The 27,193-nt window shown below is 41.1% G+C and overlaps 2 protein-coding genes and 3 pseudogenes across 2 annotated transcripts; 2 read left to right on the forward strand and 3 right to left on the reverse strand.

The window, feature by feature from the left end:
- Positions 1-7,874: 7,874 nt before the first annotated feature.
- On the reverse strand, positions 7,875-16,240 carry LOC147464139 (uncharacterized; annotated as a pseudogene).
- Positions 13,427-13,669, forward strand: LOC147464140 (uncharacterized). The gene has a single exon (XM_086482558.1). It carries the CDS (start codon positions 13,427-13,429, stop codon positions 13,667-13,669), a length of 243 nt encoding a protein of 80 aa, XP_086338684.1.
- Positions 16,241-18,337: 2,097 nt separating the features above from the next.
- Positions 18,338-18,656, reverse strand: LOC147464141 (uncharacterized; annotated as a pseudogene).
- Positions 18,657-20,123: 1,467 nt separating this feature from the next.
- On the reverse strand, positions 20,124-21,072 carry LOC147464142 (pathogenesis-related genes transcriptional activator PTI5-like). Its single transcript, XM_086498245.1, has 2 exons — positions 21,002-21,072; positions 20,124-20,406 (listed from the first exon to the last, which is right to left on the reverse strand). Exons 1-2 carry the CDS (start codon positions 21,070-21,072, stop codon positions 20,124-20,126), a joined length of 354 nt encoding a protein of 117 aa, XP_086354371.1.
- Positions 21,073-21,084: 12 nt separating this feature from the next.
- LOC147464143 (uncharacterized) lies at positions 21,085-22,990 on the forward strand (annotated as a pseudogene).
- The last annotated feature ends 4,203 nt before the right edge of the window (positions 22,991-27,193 follow it).

Here is a 27,193-nt window from a genome sequence, read left to right on the forward strand (position 1 = left end):
AGAAATCTCACAAAAGTGCTTTCTCCAATTTTCCTAATTCTACTACTCTTAAAGTTCAAGGCCATTTCCATTACAAGATGCTTATCCATCCTTTCTAAGTTGTGTAAAAAATTAGCAATTGCTTCAAATATAAGGTTTGGATCAGTTGTCCACATACCATTCAAAACAAAGTGTCCATAATGACCTTCTCCATGTCCATGAGTGATCATGCCAGTTAGTGTTACTTGCAAATTGTAACCCGAATCCACACCCTTGGGAACAACACATAGTCTTGGAATTGATGTCTTCTTTTGGTCCACCTTATCATGAATTATGCATACATAGTTATCTGGTTGATTTTTTAAAAATGTGCGTCTTCTACAACTCTTTTGTTGTGCCATGTGAACTTCTCTCTCCCTCAAGAGGAGAGCTCTTTCTTCAAGGTTAGGTTTGGCTTCCAATCTTGCTTTGATTGAAATAAAAATATTGCACTTAGATAACTCACTTGTCTTTGTTAAGGTGACATGTGGGTACTCTTTGTTCCAAATTAGAAGATTGGGAAAGCTTCTTCTCATGCCCCACTTGTTCAAGTGTTGTGCTGATTTCACTTAAAATATCCACCTGTTTGTATGTTGATGGAATTACGAATTGAGTCTCCCTTGAACCATTCAACATTGTCCTACTTCTATGTGGAATCTTCTTAGAGTTGTTATCCACAAATTCATTGAGCAATGCTCTTTCCAAGCTAGTATGTTGAAGTCCTCTTCTCAATGTACATGTGTTTCCATGCATATATTGATGCACACCATTCTCAAAGTTTTCCTTGTAGCGGTAAAATGATATCTTTGGTATTCCATGTAGCTCATACCATACCCTACAACAAACAATAGTCCCATTTATCTTCAACTGGTACCACACCTTCTCTTCTTGTTGCTAGCATAAGGAGAGAACATCATAAAAATAGTTTGTTCGTGTCTTTTGAGATTCTCCCCAAAATTCTTTTTGTAACCTCAACACCATATCATGATCTGCATACTGACAAAAAAAAACTGCACAACAATCAATACATGAAACCCTTTGAACCAATTTCGTTGATAGATAGAACCTAGAAGCTGGTTGTGATTTTTCTTTTTGCATACTATTGATGAAAGTGTATCGTCTCTTCCTTGAACATTGAGCTGCATTACCCTCATGAATTATTTGAGCATTGTCTTCATTGGCAAATACATCTTCACATCAAGAATGTATTCCATCAATGGAAACAAAGCATTGCAATGGGCTCCCATCCAACATTGTTGTTTGTTTGATAGGCCACTTCACTAACATAATGCTACCCATTTCAACCACATTTTCATTGCTTTCATTTTCTCTTTTAATGGCCACACCCACACAATCCAGTCCAAGTTCTTGGAGTTTGACATAATCATGTGAAAATACATATAAAAATGGTTCCCTCATTGACAATGTGCATCATTGTCTCATCCTTTAAAAGAACACTCTATTTTTTTCCCAAGATTCTTGTATCAATGTTTCAAACTCTGGGCTTGTTATTGGTACTACATCTGTAGCTTGTGCATCCACATTATCATCTTCCTCATCGCCATTGTAACTTGTTATTGATATTTCATTTGTAGCTTGTGCAACACACATGATCCTCTTCCTCTCACCATTTTAGCTTTGCATTGGTCCAAGTAAGTTGGCACTCACTATGGTAGACTGTATTTGAAGCTTTGTCCATGAATGGAACTCCAAAGTGAGTCTTGGAGGGAAGTAGTATCCATTGTAGGAAAAGAAAGGACCACATCCTTCAAGCATTCCTCCACCTGGGTTGCATTTACATGCTCGTACCAAAAAAATATACGTATAAAACGGTATTATATGCCAAAATCCAGAATAATCACCAAATAGCCGTATTTTATACTTTTGACTAAAATATATTTTTATCAAAGTATCCTTTGATTAAAAAAAATGCTTATATAAAGACAGTCGCCGATTTCAATCAAAACCAGTGACTGCCTTATTCTTGCTAGGATTTGAGGGATTGCCCAGTTGGAGAGCTACAATACATTGACCGATGGATAGAGACTATTGAGGTATAGGTTTTGACTTGTTTATGTGACTTGTGTGGTGTAGTAGTTTTTCTCTCACCACAGAGTTGGCTTGCAGGTTATAGGCCACTTTGTGGTGTGTAGCCATCTGGCTCACTCCAAAAGTGAGTAGAATCTAGTCGCTTTTCTCGTGATGTACAACCACTTGGCTCACTGTAGGGAAGGATTCTACGACAAACTTAGATTCTCACTCGTGTGGTGTAGTAGTATGTCTCTCACCACAAAGCTGAGTTATAATGTAGTGGTCGACTCATGGAGTACAATAGGCATGATGCTACACCTCTCACTTCAGAGTGACCAATAGGTTTCTCAATTTTAGATCAGGTCACATCATCGTTTGTACCACATAGAAACTCAAGAGTTTTGCTTGTCAAATACCATAGAGAGTGGAGAGATGCATAGTTCATGCCCCTTTCATCTCTATGTGACACACAGTTACTCTTGTGTGCTTTGAACTCAAAATCCACGTCATTGTTCATCACTAGATGACTTGGTGTTGACTTGGATGTAGATACATATGATATTTGGCATGCATTTGAGATTGTTAAGTTGTCCTGCTGATGTTTGTGTTCTAAGTTCCACACACTTCATTAGGGATTAGATTAAGTCACATTATCGTTCTTACTACATAGAAATATGAGGGTTACGTTCGTCTACATAAGAGTGGAGAGATGCATACCTATGCCCTCTTCATCTTAGCATGACACGTCTTGCCCTTGTACTTTTTGATCCATAGATACACCACTCATCACTAGATGACTTGGTGTAGTCTTGGATGTAAAATACCTATGATGTTTGGCCACAATCTAAGCTTCTTAAACTGTCTTTTGATGGTTGTGTTGTGAATTCCACACACTTTGTCAGGGATTAGATTAATTAAACTATCAATCAACATTACAAAAACATCTAGGACTTCTGTTGAGTGTACCTCACACAAGCTGGGTTGTTCACATGTACGTTTCAATTGTTTATGTGTATTCTATAACACACGTAACATGGTTCAGTTCTTATGATGAGTCTCCCTTACACTCTTGGCCTGTTCACTTGTTTCTATCTCTCTCTTTTTGTGTGCTTTGTTATTTATTAAATTTTCACTCATTTATTGTACAATGTATGGTTTGCAATCATAATATATTGCTCTTTGCTATAAATTATGTCAGTTCTTTATGGTTTAGGGTCATGAAATGATTTTGATAGTTTTCTCTGTCAGCTTATAATTTTTATGTTTTAAAATTATATCTTACAGATATGGCGAACACCAAGTTGGCAAAACATCAACAAAAGGTCGCCTTTAAAGTTACAGTACGTCACTTTCATCACATGTCAGAGCTTGAGCTTTGTCATTGCCTAAACCCTTCTTCTCTAAGCAATACTATCATCTCACAGAGGCTTTAGCGAGTCTGTATTTGAGCATCTCCAGCTCGTGTTTATGCCCGCTGCCTTTGACATGCCTCTAATGACGTCAGGTTCATTGTTGAACATGGTGAAGCAGTCTATTGGACATAGATCGCAAATATTTTTCAGAATCTAAAAATTCCCAAAGTCATTACTTTGCTAGGCATAGCTACTCACATATAACCTATGCAACATTTGTATATTGAATTCAAAAGCAAGGAGAAGCTGGAAAGAGCAGCAAAGCAAACAAGAGTGGAAGCCAACTCTTCTGATGCTATCAAAGAGCCAAGAGCTAGTGTCACTCTTGCTCTGGATTAGTCTCAACTCCCCCCTGTATTGTATCTTTTACCAAAAATTTCAATCTTCAATATACAGGCTCCACAGCTAGGAGAAGGGAGATGGGCACAAGTGAAGCATGTAGGTGTCACCCATCCTGCATTTAAAGATCTCATGTATGCAGTGAATATCTTCAAAGTCCACTTGCATGGACCCACAGTGGATCGACAAGTTCAAGAAAAAGCCACAGTTTTGGGTATCACTCATCTTGGCATTATTCATCCACTTGCCATGGTTCGCAACATAGAGCCTTCAATGCTCATTTCACGTTTTTGGAATGGCGGCCATGTAGAGCGGTGAATAAAAGAGTGCAATGTAGATAGCAGACAGCCTACCATTCGCAATTATGTGACCACAAAAGGAACACTAGAGTTGTTCCAAAATAACATTTTACAAATAATAAACTATGTTCTTTAGACCCTGAAGTATCTACATGCACACGATTATCTACACAATGACGTGCACTCCCACAAAATGATGCTTCATTTTGGATAGAAGGGGGTCTATGCAGGCATTGTGGATTGGGGATCATGTACAAAGGCCAAAACAAGGGCATGCTTTCCTCCTCTGCAACTTGCAAATAGAAACTAGAAAGTAGGCCAAAACAGATTTTCCATGGGCCACCCCAGAATGCATATCTACTAATCCCCCTCCCTGGAATAAAGCCATGGAAATCTTCTCCATGTGTCATACTTGTAAAAAACTCTTGAAGTGCATCTTGGTGTCTCAAGAACAAAACAAAAGGAATTTTTAAAGAATGTATTTACCCACCTTGAGAGTGGAAAGCAGAACAATCCCTCAACCTGATCTAACGCTTTTGATCTTTCTCTCTGTCTAAACGGTACCCATAGAGTGGTCTATGACATTGTAATGATTTTTGGTCTACAAAACAGCTAATGATTAAAGTGATAATTTGATTATTGTCCTCTCTCTAGTTTCAAATGTAAATTATATAATTGATCAAGTTATCTTGTCTCTTCCAACGACATGGTGATATATATTCTGTCTCTTTCTTGCAAGTTATCATGTCTTTTTATTTCAAGGTTATAAGTAATATTCAATAAATAGTTTAAAGGTGATGACTTGTTAGCTTCATGCTAAGTATTTATAATGATGAAATATTCACTTGATTTGCTGATATGGAAGAAGAACTTAACCACATTGAAGCACATGTGATCTACAAAGGGGAGAGAGAGAGAGAGAGACTACTACATTTCCCCCCCTATAGCAACGGCTACAACGACGAATTATCGTCGCATTAACGAGGGAAAAAAGGCATCAATGTAGCCGTCGCTACTGTACATCGCATAAATGAGGCATTTAACGAGGGCTATAGCGACGAGTTACCGTCGCATAAGCAACATAAATAAGACGTTTACTTTTCATCGCATAAGAGGCGCGTGGCATAAGCGACACGGGGCAAAATGCATGGAATAAACGACGCGCGGCATAAGCGGCGAGATGCTTAAGCGACGAATTGTTTTTTTTTTTTAAAGACCGCATCAGCGACGCTTTGAACATGCAACGACTATATGACGTGCAGGGTTTCATAAGTGATCTCTCTCCGCTCCCTCTCTCTCTCTCTGACACACAACGTACACACAACAATCTAGCTCTAATGCTCTCTCTCTCTCTCTCTCTCTCTCTCTCTCTCTAGCTCTTCTACACACACATACAAACTCTAGCTCTCGAGTGGAACACACACACCCACAAACTCTAACTCTCTCTGTCGCGCTGGTGTTCTTGCATTTGTGATTGCTCTCGTTGCTCATATATTTGTTGGCATTTCGTATAGTAGTGTGGCCGTTGATCGGACCGGTGCGTACATAAGCGATATAAATTTACAATTTCGGCTTCAAGATGAACTATCATAAATAGCTCTCTCTCTCTCTCTCTCTCTCTCTCTTTTTGCTAATTTTTAAAGTTTGAAATTTAAATTAAATAAAAAATAGATGATTATGTTTGTTTATTGAAAATATATATTAAAATAAAATAGCAGGCCCTCAACCCAATATTAAATCTCAAACCCATGATTTCTATCATGTAGCAGACGTTTCTATAAGTCCTAAATCGGCTCCCTTTGTTCAGTTAAGAAAGACGTTCTTGATGTATAACAGAAATAATTCTTGCAAACTTCTAAAATGATCCATTAGCCAGCCGCTTCAGAGCTGCTTCAGAGCTCGTGAGCCATATAGCTTGCCAACATGCCTCATTGGCACGTGGACAAGCTATGTGGGCTCACAAAAGCTCAAACAGCTCGCAAATGGGCCATTTTCAAAGTTCAAACAAGCTGTATAACTTGTTCACATGCCTCATTGGCATGTGGGCTCCATGCGCTAAAGCTGGCCGATCGACCATTTCTGAAGCTCATGACCAAAAAAACGCTCGCGGACTACTTTGGAAACGACCCATTGGCGAACCGTTTAAGATTCTGTGAACCCACATAGATTTTCCGCGTGCCAAAGAGGCATGTGGGCAAGCTATAGGACTCGCCGAGAGCTCAAACAACTGACCAATGTATTGTTTCTGAGTGTTTTTTGCTCGAGGACTTTGAGAACGATCCATATATCAACGAGTTGTTTGAGCTCTTAGCGAGACGTATAGCTTGTCCATATGCCTCATTGGTACATGGACATTCCATGTGGGCTCACAAGAGCTCAAACGGCTCATCGATGGACCGTTTCTAGAGTCCACGATAAAAAACCAAACTTGTCCCTATTTCATACAACTCGGGACATGTGGGTTTAACATGAAAATAAAGAAAACTTGGTACATGTCGGTACTTGGTACTTGGTACTTGGTACATGTTGATACTTGGTACTTGGTACATGTCGGTACTTGGTACTTGGTCCTTGCTTTAATTTGGCTATAGGTTCCATAATGAAACTTCGTACTTGCAATTGGTACATGGTCCATGGTACTAATTGGTCGGTGTAACTTTGTGGTACTGTAATAAATTAACATGAAAACAATAAAACCTCTTTAGTGTTAAATTTGGTATAAGGTACTTGGTACTTGATTTGGTACTTAGTACTTGCAACTTGAAACTTGGTACTTGATTTGATACAAGATATGTAGAATCTGACACTTAGCGTAAAATCTGCTACCTTTACAAAAAATATGAAAATCAAAAGCTTGTTAATACTAGAGCCTGACATAGAAACCAAGAAAACTTGTTACTGCTAGATTTGGTAGTTGATTTAGGGTTTGGTATCAGGTTCCATAATGAAACTTGATAGTTGTAGTTGGTGCATGGTACATGGTACGTAACTTGAAACTTGGAGCGTATGATACTTGGTACTTTGAAACGTCATAGTTCAAATCTTCATCTTAAAAAAAACATTAGAAGCCTTTTTAACAATGTGTAAATCGACCGGGCGAAAAGCCCAGGCGGTGACCCAAAACCAGGACAACAACAACTAAATAGAAAGACTAGAGTCCCTAGTGATATTTCTTTTATATTCTTAAAGACTTGCACAAGAGTGCTATAAGATCAAAATGCCTTAAATTTGAGAAGTAGAGCAACTAACAGTAAACTTAGGACTAGGTTTCACATGCCACATCAACATTTGGTAGCACAATGACCATGATTTCAATCCATCTTTATATATATATATATATATATATATATATATATATAAAGACAAATAAATAACATTGAGATGGTTACTTAGGTTGATTATCTTATCGACAAATAATTAATTGTTTGACAATAGAAAAATTTAGTGATGCAACAAACACATGTCAGTATATATCATCAGTAAGTTTATGTAAATCTGTCCAAAATGTGTGGTGATCAATCCTTACATATACAAAACAAATATCATCATCACATACGATGTAGTAATGCACACTGAAAAATACATATATAATGATCCCAAATATGCAAAAGAAATCTCTACGCAGGATCACTATGTGATCCATCGCTACTGGAAGAATCACTATCATCGGTCTCATGATCGCTAGTGCCACCACCACTGGTCAAACCGTGGGACTACGACTATCCCCATCTCCGCGATTATCACCATCATGGCTAGTGATTGGGCCGCTGCTCCTCTAAGCCTCTCGACGTTGCCCCTCGGCCTCCTGTCGAGCCACCTCTGTCATATCAGCCTCCCCATGCTGCTCCTGTATTAGTTAGTGAAATAAAAAAAGAATATATTATAGTTACCATGAAAAAAACTACAAAGCAAAACAAAGATACGTACAAGTGGATCTGGAGTGTCAATAAGTGTCTAACACAAAGCACGGTAGCCACAGTATGTGGCGTACTCTATCTCCTGTGCCGTCGGTGCACGACCATAGTCTTTTGACTACATTAAGACACAACCAAAGACTTATTAATTTTGCATTCAATAATACTACCTTTAAAAGTTAAAATGTGAATGGTCTATACTCACAAATGTGGCCACAAATCCATCCCGTCCCATCCGCCCTAGTCTATATGTGTGATGTAAAGCTACTCTCTTTCTTGCTGCCTCGTAAGCAAATTTGAATAAACAAAATAACATAGATTAGAGAAAAGTTAGAATCAATCTAGGAAAGTTCATATTAATTCTAATATATATTACCAAAGGCACACACCTTTTGTTGGGGAAAATTAATGTGTAGGCGCATCTCCTTGCGGAAGAATTGCCATGTCTCCATGCAAATGGTTGCCTTTCTCTTGTTTGATGGCACCATATAATAGCGCCTATTTATTTTTTAAATTACAATAAGCGTCATAATATACCATATAGCTATTAGATTTCACTGTTTTGTTACTCTTATTGAATTTTTTATTTTGGTCATTTGATAAATGTCTCATGTTTTTATGGTAATTGAAATCCATATTCGGATCAATCAGAGGGTACACCACCACCTCCTACTAGTGGTAGCCGGGGTGCACAGAGTTTCGATACTGCACATGAACCCATTTACGATGATTTCTACCATGATGAGCCTATTATATGCTAGTGTTCTCGTTGTTGTGGCAAGTATCGCAAGCCACGACGGGAGTGCTTTTCACATCAGATGACTTATGATACTTTTGAGCAAGCACCACCACCTGAGGAGCGACATCGACCTATGTTATATTTTTGATCTCCATTTGTTTGATATTGGAGTTTTAAAAATCAAAGATTGATATATATAATGTAACTAGATTATATATGTAGGTATCTTCACTTGATGATAAGGATGACTTTACTACCAGTGGTGCACATGTCTCTCGCACACGGCACGGACAGGTCATTTGTCAGTTGTTTGCAGCTCGAGGTTTCTCGACATCCTCTACCTCCTTCATTGGAGGTTGATATGGGTGGAGATCATCTGTTGCCTACTCATTTATAGGATCTAGTACAGAGCTACAATCATAGACGATACAGAGGCTGGCAGGGAGGACCACTTCCTTCAAATGGAGTGGTTTTTGGATTTTGGGGAAATTGCTACATGATTGCTCTATCCACCATCAGTGGAGCGGGACGAGGTGTCTTTATTGCATAGGATTTGCATGTGCCCCCTCATTCAGAGGTCACCCTTATGTCTTTTTGTGGACTTATATATAAATGGGGTCCATGGCATCAGCTCACTCGCTACATCCAGAGCATGACTACTTATGGATTATGTCTCAATGCAGCCTCTCTTTCTGCTAAAGGGATTATACATGCAGAAGGCCAAAGACTCTATGTTGATGGAAGACCTTACTCTCAAGGAAACATAGTAGGTTTAAGGGAGAAGTGCAAGAACCAATTGCACATTTGTGGAGTGTGAGAATAGTCATGAACCAAAACACATGACTAGGGATGTACCAAGATATATAGTTGTCCATGTTATTAAATCATTACGTGCTGGTGATGAATTTCTAGTCAATTATGGATGGCGTAGACCTCCACGAGCACCCTTAACAGATGAGGGTTAAGAGCTCATTGTATACAATTTCTAATGTTATTTTGAACTCTTGTACCCTAGTTCTACACCTAAATTTGCATTACGTTTCGTACTGTCGCTAATTTATTTTGACATTATTTTTTGTTGTCTCCAAATGTTATTGAATTCCATGCACATCTCTCTCTCTCCTTTTATATATAAGCATGCTATTGATACAATCTTCTTTACCTTCAAATATGCAGATTCGAGATTATGACATCGATAATGTCACAAATAAACATTCACATGACGTATCTCAAATGTCAAGAGAGTGCATGAGGATCCTACGCAGGAGTGATCCTAATACGTATGCAAGACTAAAGGAACAATATTCTAAGGACTTTAATGGACGTGATGATATCTTTAATAATGGCGATGGCATGGCTGATTTTATTGAGGATTGGCATCAAAATGATAGTGCGAGCGATATTCCTAACAACGAGAAGTATCTTCGAGAAGAAGCTCTAAAGAATATCTATGAAGGAAGCCAACTGACACGACTAAGTGCAAGCTTACTTATTCTTACTCTTCAAAATTGTTTTGGCTGGAGTAATGTATCCGTTTCAGTACTATTGAAGTATGTATACAAATAACATATTTGTTTGCTACACTCTAAACATTGGTGCTTGTTATTGATCATATTCTCTCAAAAGTTCTTGCCGACAAGCAATTCCCTTCCTGCATCACACGATGAGGTGAAGAAGATAATAAGTAGTCTTGGACTTGACTATTCTTCTATACATGCATGTCCCAACGATTGTATTTTATATAGACATCGATACCAAGAGAATGTGACGTGCCCAAAATGTCAAACGCCTCATCATAAAGATGATAAAGGTAAGGTCCCTAGAAAGGTATTGAGACATTTTTCCTTGGCTCCGCGTATAAATATATGTTTCAAAGTCCCGAATTAGCTAAGCTTATGACATGGGGAGTGGAGCACAAGAGCAAAGATGGAGTAATGCGAATTCGGAAGGATAGTCTTGCATTTGAGCATATTGATTCGCTATGGCTAGATTTCGCAAAAGAATCACGCAATTTAAAGATGGGTGTAGCATTAGATGGTGTGAATCCATTTTCTATAAAATCAAGTAAATGGTCTACATGGCCGGTGGTAGTTATTAACTATAATCTACCCCCATATCTTAGTATTAAGAAAGATCATTTAATACTCTCACTCTTAATCCCAGGAAAGCAAGAAGTTAAAGACCCGAGTGTATATTTGGCTCCTCTCATTGACGATCTTCAAGATTTGTGGAGAGGGATTGATGTCACGGATATGTCAAGAAGCATTGGTGAAAGACAATTCATTGTTCGTGGGATTTTAGCATGGACTATCCACGACTTTCCAGGATATGGTTTTTGCTCAGGTAAATGGTTTAGATATAATCTTTGTTATGTTTTTCATGCAAGAATATGTACCAAGGGTTATAAAGCTTGTATTGTGTGTGGTGATTGGTTGAGATCAACTTATAGCAAAAACCTCAACAAAAATATATATCTTCGACACAGAAAATTTTTACCTAAAGAGAATCATCTACGAAATAGAAGGCAAGCCATGCATTCAACGGGAAGGTAGAAGAAGGGAAATGTCCAATACGAAACACACCAAAGTATTGGTATCTAAAGTGGACTGTTGGACCCGCTATCGATCCGGAGTCAGAGATCATAAGCGGTGATGATGATGACGCTGTGTAGGTGCGAGTCAGAGGAAAACGTTCTCTGGCTCAAAGTCCTGCGATATGGTACACTTTGGAATATTGGAAGGATTTGAAGATATGTCATCTTCTTGATCCTATGCATATATTTAAGAACATTGATCATTCGTTATGGCAACACCTTGTTGGCTTGAAAGACACAGTGCCAGCAAGAAATGACTTAAAGGATCGAAACTCAAAGCCTAATCTATGGCCACTTTCTGATGAAATTGGACGTGACACAACCTATGAGCCTGCCCCATGGGTACTCAGCGTAGAAGAGGTGCAGACTATCAACAAGAGGATTCAATTGATTCTTACGCCTACAGGATATGGAGCATCTTGTCAAAACATGTTCACTTTAGATGACAAGAGCTTGTCTAGTTTAAAAACATACGATTGGCACAATTTTGTGAAGGTCATGTTTTATCAATATTCGTAAGTATTTATTTCTTGTATGGTTTGTTGATTGGATTAATTATGTATACAACATGTTCTACCCCTTGTTATTGATGGATGTACTACCCAAGGAGTCCGAGACGTAATATATCGCTTTAGATCGCTTGCAAGGTATTTATCACTCAGTAAATTTTTAGTGTAAAATTTTAGTTGATAAGTTCTTAATTCAAATATAACTTTAATATCTTCTTTCTTTTATTGATAGATGGATTACATCTAAAGAAATTGACAAAGGGTTAATTCCAAAAAGAAGCGTGAATGTATATAGCTTCTTTGTTTAATGGAGAAGGAACTTACAACCTCCTTTTTTGATATCCAAGTTTATCTGCTAATCCATCTAGTGGACGAAATAGAGCTTGCTCGTGTTGTTTCTACTCGATGGATGTTTTGGGTCGAGATATTTATGGGAGTACTGAAAGTTTATGTACGTCAAAAAGCAAGACCAGAGGGTTCTATGGCGGAAGGATGAATGCTTGAAGAATGCATGTATTACGTTTGTGAATATCTTGAGCAAACCGATTTTGAAGCTCTACGCATATGGACAAATGAGTCTTCTTCTACCATGTCAGACGAGGTATTGTCTGGTAAGGGAGTCCCTTTTCGACTTAAGATCCAAGATAATTTGGATATTTCTACTTTTATTGTCTATAATAGCGAATGCATGCAACAATTTGTTGAGGAGTACGAGGAGAAACTTGCGAACGAATGAGTTGGCAGACGTAAAAACAGGAGATCCAGACGTCAAACCAACGTAAATAACATCGAAGACGTACCTACTTTCATGGATTGGTTATACACCCGTATTCAACGGGCGGATAGAGATCATGAGACAATCTCAAGGGAACAGAGAGAGTTTATGATCGGATGTGAAAGAAAGGTAACTTTTGGGTTTTGAAAACTTTAAACTAAAGAAGCAATATTCCTTTTTTTCTTATATCATTTATATATTGATCTAGGCTCAAATGTATACAAACATGTGGGCTTATGGTCAACATCTTCGAATAAAAGCTATTGATGACTTACGTCTAACTCAAGATTCTTCCGTCGTTGCTTCTTTCAAGCAATTATCACGTGCAAGTTCAAAGAGACACAAATCTTGTTGATAGTGAACTGGGTTATGTGGGAACCATAGTCGATATTTATGAAATATCGTATCGGATCTTCAAACAGGTGAATGAAGTCCCTCTTCATACAACAATGACATGTAGATTTTTTGAAGTTATACATAATTCTAAAGTTTTGATTCGTGCATTTTGACGGGTGATTCTGAAGGTGGATTGGTTTCGTGCCGAGTATAAAGGCAATAGTGCCACAATGAGAACAGAACCGTCCAAATTTTGGTCCGTCGACTCCTCAAAGTTAATGGGTGCAACAAGAGAGCCTTACATTCTGCCAACTCATATTGAGCAAGCGTTCTTTTACAAGAACCCAGTTTCTCATCCATGGTGGCAAGTTGTGCATGTCCAACCTAGAGGTCATCAATTGTTTGATAGCATTGACCCTAAGGAAGCAAATCTGGTAACATCCTCGAATCTAAACACATCCATGTTAGAGATGTGTAGAATTTCCCTTGCCGATCATGATGACATTGTAGATGATGAGAACGACAACCATCCATACTCTGACACTACAGAGACCGAAGAGGAAGAAATAGTGGATGTCGAGCACATGGAGGAAATGAATGTCAACAAAGAACTAACGGTAGAGGAGTTTGAAGAAGTAAACAAAGATAATGAAGATGAGATTTTATTGATGGTTAATCTCAGAGATGACGATGAGGACTATTAGCCATGCATATCAACTCACAAATCAACCTATATTGGGTAAGATTTAATCTCACAGTAATTCATTTTGTTAAGTAATGATTTTTATTCTTTTGAAATCTTACTAATAAGGGTGGGTGGTGGGGAGTCTCGTGGTGATAGTCTCATATGGCTAGTGTCAGGGTTTGATTCCCTTCAGACTCGTTTTTGTTTTTGTAGCTATGTACAAGGTAATCAAAACACGCCGCTGCCCAACATACGAGGACGCTGCCACTGACAGTGAATCCCATCTGAAAAGCCTAGCATTTTTGCATAACAGATCAGCCCTAGAATTTTTGCACTGCAGATCAGCCCCGACAACAGCAGAAGACAGATCAGCCCTAGCGTTAGCAGACTCCACAGCAAGATAGCAGATCAGCCCTAGCGTTTTTGCATCAGCATAACCATCCAGCATTTTGTAGATCTACCACGACGAAACCCATATCTAGACCAACGTTTTCAGTTTTCAGCAATCAGACTCCGCCGTAGAATCATCGAACCTCATAGACCTCACCTTCCCACAGCAGTTCCTCCCCGCATGGTCAGATCCACGAGCGTTTGCAATTTCAACCCAAAAAACGCAGATTTCAGCATCTGCGTTTTCAGCGCGTCGTCGTTGCATCGTCGTCATCAACATAGAGTCAAAATTCAATGGATAAAGATTCGCAGATTTCAGCCATAGCGTTTTTCAGATTCCGGCCCATCTCGTTGTCGTCCTCATCTTCGTCAACGTTGTCGGCAAGTCCATAGCATATGATTGTTTGCACTTTGCTCAAGATGACTGCTCCGAATTGTGCTCAAGGTTCCTTTTAGTTCTTATGGAAGGGAGAGCCTTCCGTTCTTAATGGAAAGTGCTATGATCACAAACAAAGTGAATGGACACTATGCGTGTAAGTGTACGAGACTGAGAGATAGAGAGAAAAGAGAGATACGACACCAGAGACGTTGTAAAACCCTCCTCCGAAGGCCCCACTTTCATCGGCGAGAGTGGTCTAATATTGATTGCACAAAGTGGTACAATGGGGATGCAATGGATGGATGCAACTTGGGACTATGCCGATGACGACGATGGTGATGACGACGACGACTTTAGGGCTGCAATTTGTGGTCTTCTATCTGCTGAATTTCGGGACTGTTTCGGTGGCTGAAAATGACTGTTTTGGCTGCGTTTTCGAGGGCTTAAAATGGAGATCTTTTGCAACCAACTAGGGCTGATTTGGGGCTGTTAAAAACGCTGATCTGCTGCGTTTTTATATTGCTGAATTTTCGTTTTTCTACTGCTTGTATAGCTTCCCTTCTCGAGTGTGGCTTGCATAGCTTCCCTCTGCAAGGGTGATCACCCGAGGTAGAGACCTCTCGTCGGCCAAGGGCCCTCGAGGTTGCGTCTCCCGAAGTCGACTCAAGAGGACGAGTGACTGTGGAGGGTCTCGGAACCCGCCTATGCATAGAGACCTGTAACACTCTCCTCGCCTACGAGAGAGCTTGATGTCCTCATCGAGTATATTCGATTTGAGCAAAATTGTAGCCTTGTCCCTATTGTCTGCTTTAACGGAGCAGGCTGTCCACTCTTTCCAAGCAACCATCCAAGGAACTTTCGTTGTCCCCTGTTTGAGTTGACGACCATATCTGCTGTCTTTGGACTGTCCCAACCATGCGTCCTCATCGTACTTTTACCCATCTCCGAACATTCACAGTGCTTGCAAAGTGGAGAGATCCATTGTGTATCTATGGCTGATGACAGCGCCAACCCCTGCGCATTCGTCATGCCTCGGGTATGTCTTGAGTGATTCTCTGCAGCATTTTCTCCCCGTTGGAATTCCTCCCTTTGCATCGCCCTTGACTGTAACCTCCATGAAGTGCCAACCATACAAGTAGCATAATCGTCATTAGTGTGCCCCCACTACTTACTTGGGGACCCCACGTCCGTAGGCATGCTAATAATCTCTAGCATGCGGCTGAGGCGGTGTCTCACGAGTCGATCGGCCCGGTGGCGTGCTACTTTGCCGGTGATGCCTACATGCAATATAAACATACGGCATATGAGATGAGAGTTCTTAAAAACTACTTGATATTTAATTCATAATCACCATAATAGATATACCTCCGAGACTAACGGCCACTAGCCTGTGAAACAGGTGTCAAACAACTGAGTACTAGGAGGTACATTAGGAGTAAGCCGTTGACTCTCATGATGTGATGTACCTGGAATAGGAGTCCTAAGCAAACAAAGACATCAAGGGAATACATATATTAAGATTTCTATATTAAAAAAAGAATGACAATACTACTTTATCAATCGAGAAGATTACCGATGTGCTATGGTCTGATCTGCATGAGAGGAAGTCTCCACTCTTGTGTGTGGCTGGGAGGATGTACCCTCTCCAGGACGTACCGGCAAACTGAATTGCCCAAGAAACTCGATGGAGCTGTCTAAACTGGGATCATCCATCTCCATATAATCTGACATAGCCTCTGTCAAAGCCTCTCCTGATAGTCCAGTGGTACGTAGCAAAGTCTTGATGAACTTCAACTTCACTCTATGACCCTGGTCACTCATCGTATCTGTATATTTAAAACAAACCATATGTCAAACTAACACAAACATCGTATCTGCATGTAACATCAATGCAAGTAAAAATATTAATAGATTAAGAATCTACAGATGAGGTCGAAGCAGCCATGAATGGAGTGGACTACAACAAAATAGATCAAACAAAAATGCTACAGATGCTTCAAAAGGTTATGAATCAAATGCAAGATCAAGTAGAAAAACTAAAAGAGAAACACACTCAGTAACAAATTCAATGCAAGAGTAAGCTACATGAGAGATTTGATGGTTTGTGGTCGAATGCAGCACGAGCTTATAACCATATGGCAGATGTGGACAAAATGAAGCAGACCTAGATGTATTCCTGGAAAGGACTCAACCTGAGCTATATGTTGTTGTTGGCAGCGCTTCTGCTTTTGCTTTCACTGCCTACTCTCACATGGTATCAGACGATGAGGTTCTTCTCCTAAGCCGACGATCCCCTACTGATTGCTTCCGTCACGAAAAACCCCCTCAAAACTGAGATCGCTCCCCCTTGGTGGCTGTGTTTTCTACAAACAACAGCGTTTTTACCTCTCAGGCTGTGTTTTCTGTGCTATGGAGCCAGATCAGCCATCGCTACTCCCTTCTCTCTCAGCCCTGAAGGGATTACCCCAGCCACATCGCTACTCCCTTCTCTCTCACCCCTAAAGGGATTACCCCAGATCAGCCGTTGATGAAGCACTTGCAGCAGCGTTTTCAGCATTAGACACAGTAGCAGATCAACCCCTTGAAGCATTGTAGAGAACCCCCATTTTCAGCCATAAAACGCAGCCAAAAAGTCATTTTCAGCCACCAAAAACAGCCCAAAGATTTGCAGAATTTCAGCAGTTAGAAGACCACAGATTTCAGCCCTAAAGTCGTCATTGTCATCACCGTCGTCGTCATCGGCAGGTCCCAGGTTGCATCAATCCATTGCATACGCATTGTACTACTTTGTGAAATCAAAAAGTAGACCACTCTTGTCGACGAGAGTGGGGCCTTCGGAGGAGGGTTTTACAACGTCTTTGGTGTCGTATCGCTCTTCTCTCTATCTCTTAGTCTCATTCACTTGCACGCACAGTGTCCATTCACATTGTTTGTGATCATAGCATTTTCTCATTAAGAACGGAAGACTCTACCTTCCATAAAAACAAAAGGAATATTGAGCACAGTTCGGAGCACTCATCTTGAGCAAAGCGCAAACAATCATTCCGCTGCACCTAACAGGAGCTTTATGTACGAGATGTCACTTGAAATGCAGTGACTGCACGATATGCCCAACGTGGGCAGGGCCAAGGAGCTCTGGTCATTTTTCACTGGACGAAGCGAGGATATCTCTGTAGACGCAGTCACATATGAGCAACAATAATCAAAGGCCATCGAGCAGATCGACTCAAGCTTTTAGGACAAGTGGCTAGGCCGTCTCCCTCAATGCCTCACCTACAATTGCCAGCTGATGATAGCCTACACTCTTGCTCTCTTCTAGATGCAATCACATATGCTCTAGAATGTTTTCAGCTGATGCAGAGAGAGGGCATCTCTCGAAATGCAATGTTTCTCAAGGAGTGCATTGATTGCAGTCAGGTAAGGAAGGGAGAGATTTGTTTTCAACAGATGTAGAGAGAGGCCATCTCTCTTCAATAACAGATAACTCTCATCGGATAGATCTTTGAGATCTCTTGGGATAGTTTCCTACGACGTTAAAATCCTCTTCTTCTTTTTCTTCTTCTCTAAATGCAATCAAGTACACTTGCACCTTGAAGGATTGCACAAGATGCTGATATGGAGAAAAGACTTCATTTTGATATTGTTATTCACTAGTTGTGCTTGGAACTACCTTGGTCAACATGTATGCCGAATGTGGTACAGTCCATAGATCACAAAAAGTATACTTAAAGTAAGAGGTCAAGACAAGGGTTCAAGAGACTTCGCCTACAGGCTCATTTTACTCGTTTCACCCACTAAGAGTTGGGAAGGCTTGCTAGGGTGGGTTGATGGATGGCACATGTTCTTGCAGTGGAGGTAGCCTGGATTGTGGACTGAGGTCAAGACAAGGGTTCAAGAGCCTTCACCTACAGGCTCATTCTACTCGTTTCGCCCACCACTAAGAGCAGGGAAGGCTTGCTGGGGTGGGTTGACGGACGACACGTGGGCTTGCAGTGGAGGCAGGGTGGATTGTGGGATGAGGACGATGCGGAGGACCGCCCTGGGTGGAGGCACCTAGCTGCAGAATCCTCTTCGACTGCCCTGGCTCTTCATTTTTTGACAGCAGGAGTTGGCTTGCGCTCCTTTCTCCTTCGGAGATTACCATGTAAGCCTCGATTCCTGGCATTCTATTGGGTTTGGGAGGGGGTGTGGCTCCAGTGGCAGGCGAGCCCCATTCGAGTGGCACTCTCAGATCCATGTTGTGGTTTGAAGATGGGATTGGCTCCTTAGCATCCAAGAGGTTCTTCTAGAGACTCAGATCGAGAGGGTTTGTGCGTGGCAGCCGTGCGTTTCAAAAGATGACATCCTGGACAGGAAGCTCATCAAGCACTTTTTCCTCTTTATGAAGTGCACCACATTTGGCATACATGTCAACCAAGGTAGTGCCAAGCACAACATTTTCTTTCAACAACCACTCACTAACAATATCATCTTAACTTCTTTTGCCCATATCAACATCTTGTGTACTACCACATGCCCTCAAGGTGCCACTGTACATGATTGCATTTGGAGAGATGCAGTCTCTCTGCATCTGCTTAAAAAATCTCTCTCTCTCTCTCTCTTTTCCCGACCTAACCTTGTAGCAATCAATGCACTTCTTGAAATAACATTACATCTAGAGAGAGACCCTCACTTCGCATTAGCTGAAAATAGGATAGAGAGTATGTGATTGCGTCTAGAGAGACACCCTCACTTCATCCACTAAAAAACGACCAGAGCTCCTTGGCCCTGCCCAAGTTGGGCATATCCCCCAATCAGTGCATCTCAAGAGACGCCATTTCAGACAGAAAGCTCCTCAAGCACTTCGTGTGCTTCATGAAGTGCACTACATATGGCATCCATGTTGACCAAGGAAGTGGCAAGCACGACATCCCATTCCATTGAAAACAGCCTAGAGCTCCTGAGCCCTGTCCAAGTTAGGCATATCCTGCAAGCAGGCGACATCCACGACAGGAAGCTCTTAAAGTACTTTTTGTGATCGATGAAGTGCACCACATTAGGCATACATAACGATCAAGGTGGTTCCAAGCACAACCATTGACTAACAATATCAAGTGAATTATTTTGTCCATATCAGCATCTTGTGCAATACTATATGCCTTCAAGGTCAACTCTGTAGATGAGCTCGCCGATGAGTTTCAATTCTTTGTCAGCCAAATGAGAGGCTGCAAGCTCTCACTGACTCCCCCACGAGTAACCAACGCCTAATTCTCATGGACTTCCACCATGTCCTTGATGATGGTCAAACTCTCGCTCAACAACACGTACTGATATCTCTCTCTCTCTGTCTCTCTCTCTCTCTCTCTCTCTTTCTCTCTCTCTCTCTCTCTCTCTCTCTCTCTCTCACACACACACACACACACACACACACACAAGCACAAGCACTCTGCTATCACATGAGAGACTGCCAAATGAGAGGCTGCAGTGCAGTTGGCCAGGGTAGCCATGGCGCTAGCAAATGAGGAGGCGATGAAAGGCAAGAAACGCTCGCGTAGCTCATGCAAAGAAAAAACATCATCTAGCTCTTCTATCTTCACCCCTTTTCCTTCAAAGCTCACTACCAGACTTGATGGTGGTGAAGATGATGATGGCTCTTGCATGCGCTTGCGTTGTTGACGTTGTTGCTCAATGCCTACAACTCCATCTTCAATTGGTGCTTCTCGTTTCACTCTCTTCTTCTCTTTGTCTCCACCTCTTTCTCTAGCATTGGAGCCACGACATTGATGGAAAAGTTCAGCAATGTGCGCACCCCGCACATCTTCAATGCCGCTCGATCATATGCCAAAGCTGCCTCCTCAGGCGTGTCAAAGGTCCCTAGCCAAACACAGGCCCCTTGCCTTGCAGAGTCTCGGATCTCGGCTGCATATTTACCCCAAGGCCGATGCCGTACTCCTCGATAATGATTCTTGTTGGAGCTCTTGGCAAGCTCTGCGGGTGTTAATGATGAGCTTGAAGGGGCAGAGCACAATGTAGAGGTAGCACCATTTTTTATGCCTTTCTTTGGAGGAGTTGTATTTTGCGGTATTGATGATCTGGGTGGAAAGGGATCACCTTACTCCACCCCACGTGAGGACTCGTTTCACTTAGTGCCATGTGGTCCCTCCCTCGTATTGTTGCTAATGTAAATTAACTTTACCAAAACGGAAGAGTGTGAGCATCTTCCGAATTGAACTGTGCTTGTAATGAGTAATGTTGTATAGGTCATTTTCATGTGTAAAAATCGGCTCTAGCAAGGTTCCCCATCAATAATTATTAAACGCTAGGGTAAATTGAAGTGTAACTAATCGCCTTCCAAGCCTGCATCTTAGTTCTTAAGAAGCTTGATGTATTGAGGGAATGGCTAATTTGATGAGCTTGTGCTTAAGAATATTATTATTACTGTTGACTCCTACTATACTACTGGACGATCTTATAAGCACCGAAGCAGCAGCAACACACCAACACTCACATTATAATGACAGCTTGTCGAGCAGCTCCTTCATGCATCTCCCTGTTGGATTCAACCTCAGCAACGGCCAGGTGAATCTTGGGATGTACACGCACAGTCTCGAGGGCGGTGTGTTCTTGCCATTCCTCAGCTCTCCCGCCTTCAACGTTAACTCCTCCAATTCCATGAGAGTCCTAGCATGGAAAGGTTCAGCTCACCTTCTCTACATTGCCTTAGTGGGCCTTTATTATGTGACCACCAAATACGCGTCATGTATGAGAAGAAAGTCAAGGACATGAAGAGACCAGTTTCTCTCAATTGGAAGAAGACATCAGGGGAAATAGATAACATAATGTACAATGGTAAACTCTCTGCCACAAGCGAAGAAAGATCAAGTGACATCGGTGATCTTTATGACTCTGACTCACTTGATGATCACGAGGAGGATAAAGTCTTAGTTGGAGAAGACAAGATGATCTTACAAAGCTATCATGGGACCCTTGTAGGTGTCAATCTCTTTGTTAAAGGGGCACTTCCTCAATTGACAAATAATAGACATGTCGAAGAGAACGTTCACTATCAACAAGCAGCAAAGCCTCTAGTGACGCTGGCGCAAGCGAGACATCTACATCAGATTTGGATCAAAGTACCACAATGCGGAGTCTCCTCTCCTGGAAAAGGAGAAAGCTGAATTTCCAATCGCGGACGTCAGCACGTGGAGAGCCATTGATGATCAAGGCATATGGAGAGGATGGTGGTGATGACATTGATCACGATAGGCGCTTGTCAGGCTGCCCCATTGAGCCATGCTGTTCTCCGGTACGTAATATGCCTGGATCGATTATATCTGTTTTGATGGATGAGGTACCTTGAATAATGCAAAGCCAAGGCTAGTCTAATGTAAAAAATGCACAAAATCTTTGCTAACTTAACCTAATTTATCATAAGAAGGTTTTGACATTTTCTTATGTAGGAAAATGGGCTCTTTCACATTGTTTGCATGTACTGTTTAACATCACGAGCTTCCACTCGGGAGGCACCACAGACCTAGCTAGTGCGCTTGGGGACCACCGGCCTGCCCACTATGCCAACGATCCCCCGCCCCCAACTGCACCTAACTAGGTATGCGGCGCCCTTGCTAATAGAAGCCCATGATGTTATGGTAGGTCACAATGTGAGAATTCTTAGGAATTTTTCCAAAAGCTCTTGTATATGGAAATAAGTTTTTTTGTGTTTGTCAAAATGAAGAGAAAGCAATGCTTTCTTCAGCAATATCTGAATGCTTGGACTTTGGAGAAGAGCTTTTCACTATAGGAAGCTGGGAACATAAAGATTTGGTGAGTAGGGATGGTAAAATGAAGTTCTCTACATCTGTATTTTTTGCCTCTATTGATCAGAGGAGCGAAAGAGCAGCCGGCGAGAGTGCGTGCACGGCCCTTGTTGCAGTGATCGTCGCTGATTGGCTACACAAGAACCCAAATTGTATGCCCATCAAGGCCGAATATGATACCCTCATCCGAGAAGGATCTGCACAGTGGTGGAAGCTATTTGATGTTGAGGCCTACAAAAGCAAGTTTGTGGATGGCCACTTTGAACTTGAAATTGTCATAAACGCAAGAATATGACCACTAGCAGTGGATCATGAGCGTTCCTTCATTGGCTTTTTCCAACTTGAGGGGCTAGATGACACCTACAACAATTTCTTGCAAGGCGCAAAGTCTTTTGAAGAGATTTGGGCAGCAATAGATCAGCAGAGTGTAGGCTTGCAGCCTAATGGGGGATTTCAGCTCTACATTCTGAGCTGGAATGATCATTTTTTCCTATTGAAGGTATGCAAAGAAGCTTACTACATTATTGACACACTGGGGGAGGGATGTAATTAGGCATACGTTCTTCGCTTTGATAGAAAGACAAGCCTCTACCATGTGCCAAAAACGGAGGCTTCAAAGGAGCCTGTTAAAGATAAGAAGGAGGTCTTCCCTACCAAAACAGAGGGAAACCAATCGCCTCAAGCTCAAGATGTGGGTGTATCCTTCCACCACAACAACACCTGCAGCTTAGTTGTTGCCAATCTGCACGCAGGTGTATACACATACACTGCTTGAAGCTAGCTCTGGCCCCTTTATATATTGCGCTCTACTTCTTCTGTCTGTATCAATGCGCACTCTTACTTATATGCTGGTGAAGCTGTGTGATGATAGAGGTTTGCTTTTGAGTTGTCATTGCATACACGTGTGCGCGCTCGTGTGCACACACACACATACACACACTCTTGTACATGCACACACTATTAAGGTCGCCTTCACACACAACCTGCACGCCTACACACATGCACTCTCACACATTGAACTGTTTTTTTGAAGCATAGATCTGAACCTATTTTGCAGGCACTTTCATCTGAAGACATTCTGAGGTTGGGTATGGAATTTGGTTTGGATGTTGTAGAAAGTTTGCCCTGCTCGGATCCCCTACCCCTAAGTTTGGTCACACCTTTGGATTACAGTAAACTTGCGGTATTGCATTTTTCACTGCTCTCACACCCAAACAGGCAAGTGATGAATAAGGGGGGGGGGGGGGGGGGGGGGGGAGGGGTACATGCTCTCGTTCTGCTCTTGTATTGCTGCCCTGGAGAGCTGTCGTGGAGTTCGCTACTGTGTAATTTCCCGCGAGTTACATTTCAAAGGATTGCAACAATATTATAAAAGTGACTCGTCGCATGAGAGTAGGGTAGTGTGTAGGCATCGCTAGGAGCCTCGTTTCACAGCGTCGTTTAAGCAAGGCCAATTTGAAGCGTCGATTATGCCACGGCTATAAATTCAAGTCTTTGATTATGCAACGGCAGTGGTTGTTTATACAACGGCTGATTTTTTTTAAAAAAATATATCCTTGCTTATACGACTGAAACCTCGTCTATGTGATGCATTCGTCATCGGTTAAATGACACCGTCAATTATTAGTCCCCCGCAAACCCCCCCTATGGCTAGTAGAGAGAGAGAGAGAGAGAGAGAGAGAGAGAGAGAGAGAGAGAGAGAGAGAGAGAGAGAGAGAGAGAGAGAGAGAGAGAGAGAGAGAGAGAGAGAGAGAGAGAGAGAGAGAGAGAGAGAGATCACTATGTACAAGAGAAAGACCTTGAAGCTATTTTTAGAATCAAAGAGGATGAGTTCAGGTTGCAAGGCAAGCCTCTTAGTCTCAAAGATTGCAGGAAGCTTTGTCCAAACCACTTTGTGCACTGGCAACTATTTTGAATTAGTTGAAATGCAAAGAAATCAGCTCCCATAAATCTATCAAATTTGTAGCACAAGGCTCGCACGAGTATTGGTACGAAGATTCATACAACAAGAGAGTTATGCCAGAAAATAACCACATGGCACACTACTTTATACATTAGTGCTATGTTTACAAAATCTTTGGGAGGCGTGTAGGTTGGTTAGAGAGCCCAAAGAATTCTGGTGTTGGGCATGGTCGGATTGCAGAGAAAGTGACAGCAAGTAACACCAATAACTCAATGCCTGCACACAAATATCCCATAGTTCTACTTCTCAAAGAATCAAAGACGCTCGTTGCATTAGCGAGCCAAGGGCAAGATCTTGCAAGACAAGGAGAGACACTTGACATTTTTCATGAAAAAATACTTGAGCTTGAGATAAAGCTATCAGAGGCCCAAGCCAAGCAGCAACAGTATGCATCACTGTACTGACCATTGATAGAACAGGCTGGTCCTTTGCAACAAGGACTTGTAGACCTATCTCCCACAAGTGAAAGTACTGAGCTCAACACAAATGAACTACTCACTGAGCTGATTAAATCTTTGGCCTAAGAACTTTGCTCACTTCACCCCTATCTAATTTCTTAAGAAGAAAATGCGAACTGCTACAAATTTTGTAATAACAGTAGGTCATTTACCCCCTCAATTGTCCTTTTTGTCTAATTGTAATTATGACTCTTATTACAAATGTAACTTGAGAGAGAGAGAGAGAGAGAGAGAGAGAGAGAGAGAGAGAGAGAGAGAGAGAGAGAGAGAGAGAGAGAGAGAGGTGAACATCAAGTATTGTAGCATGGCAATCTTTCATAATTTTCATGTAATCACACCGGGAAAAACTTATAGGACTTTAGTCACACATCCTTGTCTCCATCAAACACACCAACCATATTGTCTACTTCATCCATATCAAAGAATTCTGAAGCTCTCTTCCATTCCATATCATTGGCCTCGTCAACTTACATATCGATACCTTCATGGATTTGAATAACACCGTAGTGCTTTTGTGTTTCTCTTGTTGCAACGTTCATTGGCTTATGGATAAGTCTCATGTTGCAAAAAACATAGACCAAATCAACAGCCCGTTTAGGGTGAAGACGAATTCGTTTCTTGGTATGCATAAAGTCAAATGCCAACCAATTTCTCTCACAATTTCCACTTAGTTCTACAACAGATAGAACCCTAATTGCAATGTGTTGAAGCTCCAGTTTCTCCCTACCATACTCCTTCCACCATAGAGGAGCACTTGTGTGTGCAATGGCATCTATATGCCATGGATCCCAGAACATGCTAGTTCTATTAGCATAATCAACTCGTTGATGAAAAGTAGTTCTCCCATCCAATGGTTGAGAGCACATTGTTTTGAAGCTGGTCATGAATTCTTTATTCTCTGATTGTTGATGCATTTGGAATTTGGAAATCCAACACAAATGCAACACCATGCAACAGCATATGCAAATGCACCCATCGCTTGTTGGCAGCTGTGGTTATGGAATCTTTGTCCTTTGCACCAAAGACAACATGCTCTCGTACTTTGTGTAATGACTCTGACATATACCAATAAACTCGACCAAAGATGAAAGAGTCTTTGTCAACGATTCACAAAAGATCTGCAAATGGTTTGGTCAGGGTAACAATTCTCTCTACATTGCACCAAAAAGCTAGCAAGCTCACAAGCTGTGCACATCTTGTATTTTCCTCTTGGTACCTAGGATACTTGCTGATCCAAGCATCCCATTGTCTATCAGCTATTCTTTTAATCAAAGCAGGCTTCACTTCTTGCAAGGTGGCAAGAACATAGTATGTGGTTGCAAACCTTGTCGCACAAAATATTTGTAAAGTTTTATTGGGTGATTTTGTTAAAAAAAGAGCATACAAAAATTGATGCTCTCTAATAAATCTCACCACATGATTTGCATCTAGTAGCATTTGTTTTATGACGGCCATTTTACCAATGTCTTTTAATTAAGAGTACGCATTGCACATGGTACCCAAGTAATCTCTGGGTACTTATCTTGGATAGACCTCCTTGCAGCCTTGTAATTGGATGCATTATCTATGACAATTGTAGTCACATTCTTTGGCCCACCTCCCTTTAGCCAGATATTAACTCTGTTGATTCTGTGGTGACACCAACTAACCCTACATAACAGCCTGTGTAGGGAGAGGAAATGTCAAGAAGCATTCCATTTAAGCATCACAATGAAGGTGAACTTGGGTAAATGCGTCAAAAATCATTGCAGTCTCTAGACAAAGCAGAAAATGCACTTGCTAAAGAATGTTTTTTCAGTGGAAGTGCTCTAATTATGGTAGACAAAAATCATTGGAAGGCCGCTTGGAAGAAAATCGGTGAGTTTGGCCGAGGATTTTCAGCCCCTTCGTATCACACGATACGAAATGATCTCTTGGACAAATGTTACATCGAACTCAAAGAGAGTGTTTCCAAATTAATACTTTGGAGTCTTTCACTTTCAGGATGCACAATTGTAAGTGATGGTAGGTCTAATGTTCAAAAAAGACCACTGATCAATGTATTGTTGGTTTGTCTAAGGTGAGAAACGTTCATAAAGGCGATTGACAATTTTGGTGCAATTGAAAGTGAACTATATTTTTTCGGTCTTGATTAATGTAATTAAAGAAATTGGAGTTGAACATGTCATTCAATTAGTCATGGACAATGCAAAGAACTATAAAAATGCTAGAAAATTAATTAAAAAAAGTTCTTTCCATCCATTTTTGCCAATGGTTGTAATACATATAGTTTAAACTTGGTGCTGAAGGATTGGTACACTAGTGAAGAAACCACATGGTTCACCAAAACAATTAATACAGCATGACAAGTTGTGAAAATTATCTTGAACTGACAAAGAGTGCTCGATTTGTACAGAACGAGCATGTCACTCATGTTGAAACTTCCTGCTGAAACTCGGGTTTTCATGCACTTTTATACATTGGAATTACTAATTCATAATAAGTGCATTGTGATTAACACTTTCAATTGCACGGCCTTTGATAAATGGCACCAACTTAATCAGAAAGAAAAAGTGAA

This window comes from Adiantum capillus-veneris, chromosome 2 (genome assembly GCF_014529385.1).
Source record: "Adiantum capillus-veneris isolate H3 chromosome 2, ASM1452938v2, whole genome shotgun sequence".
In the NCBI taxonomy this organism is placed as follows: domain Eukaryota; kingdom Viridiplantae; phylum Streptophyta; class Polypodiopsida; order Polypodiales; family Pteridaceae; genus Adiantum; species Adiantum capillus-veneris.

Bases quoted from the DNA above. Each gene is read 5' to 3' on its own strand.
- LOC147464140 (XM_086482558.1), top strand. From the start codon at position 13,427: ATGTTAGAGATGTGTAGAATTTCCCTTGCCGATCATGATGACATTGTA.
- LOC147464142 (XM_086498245.1), bottom strand. From the start codon at position 21,072: ATGGAATTGGAGGAGTTAACGTTGAAGGCGGGAGAGCTGAGGAATGGC. The intron at 20,407-21,001 runs GTGCGTGTACAT...TGCCCCTTCAAG, and splicing joins AACACACCGCCCTCGAGACT to CTCATCATTAACACCCGCAG.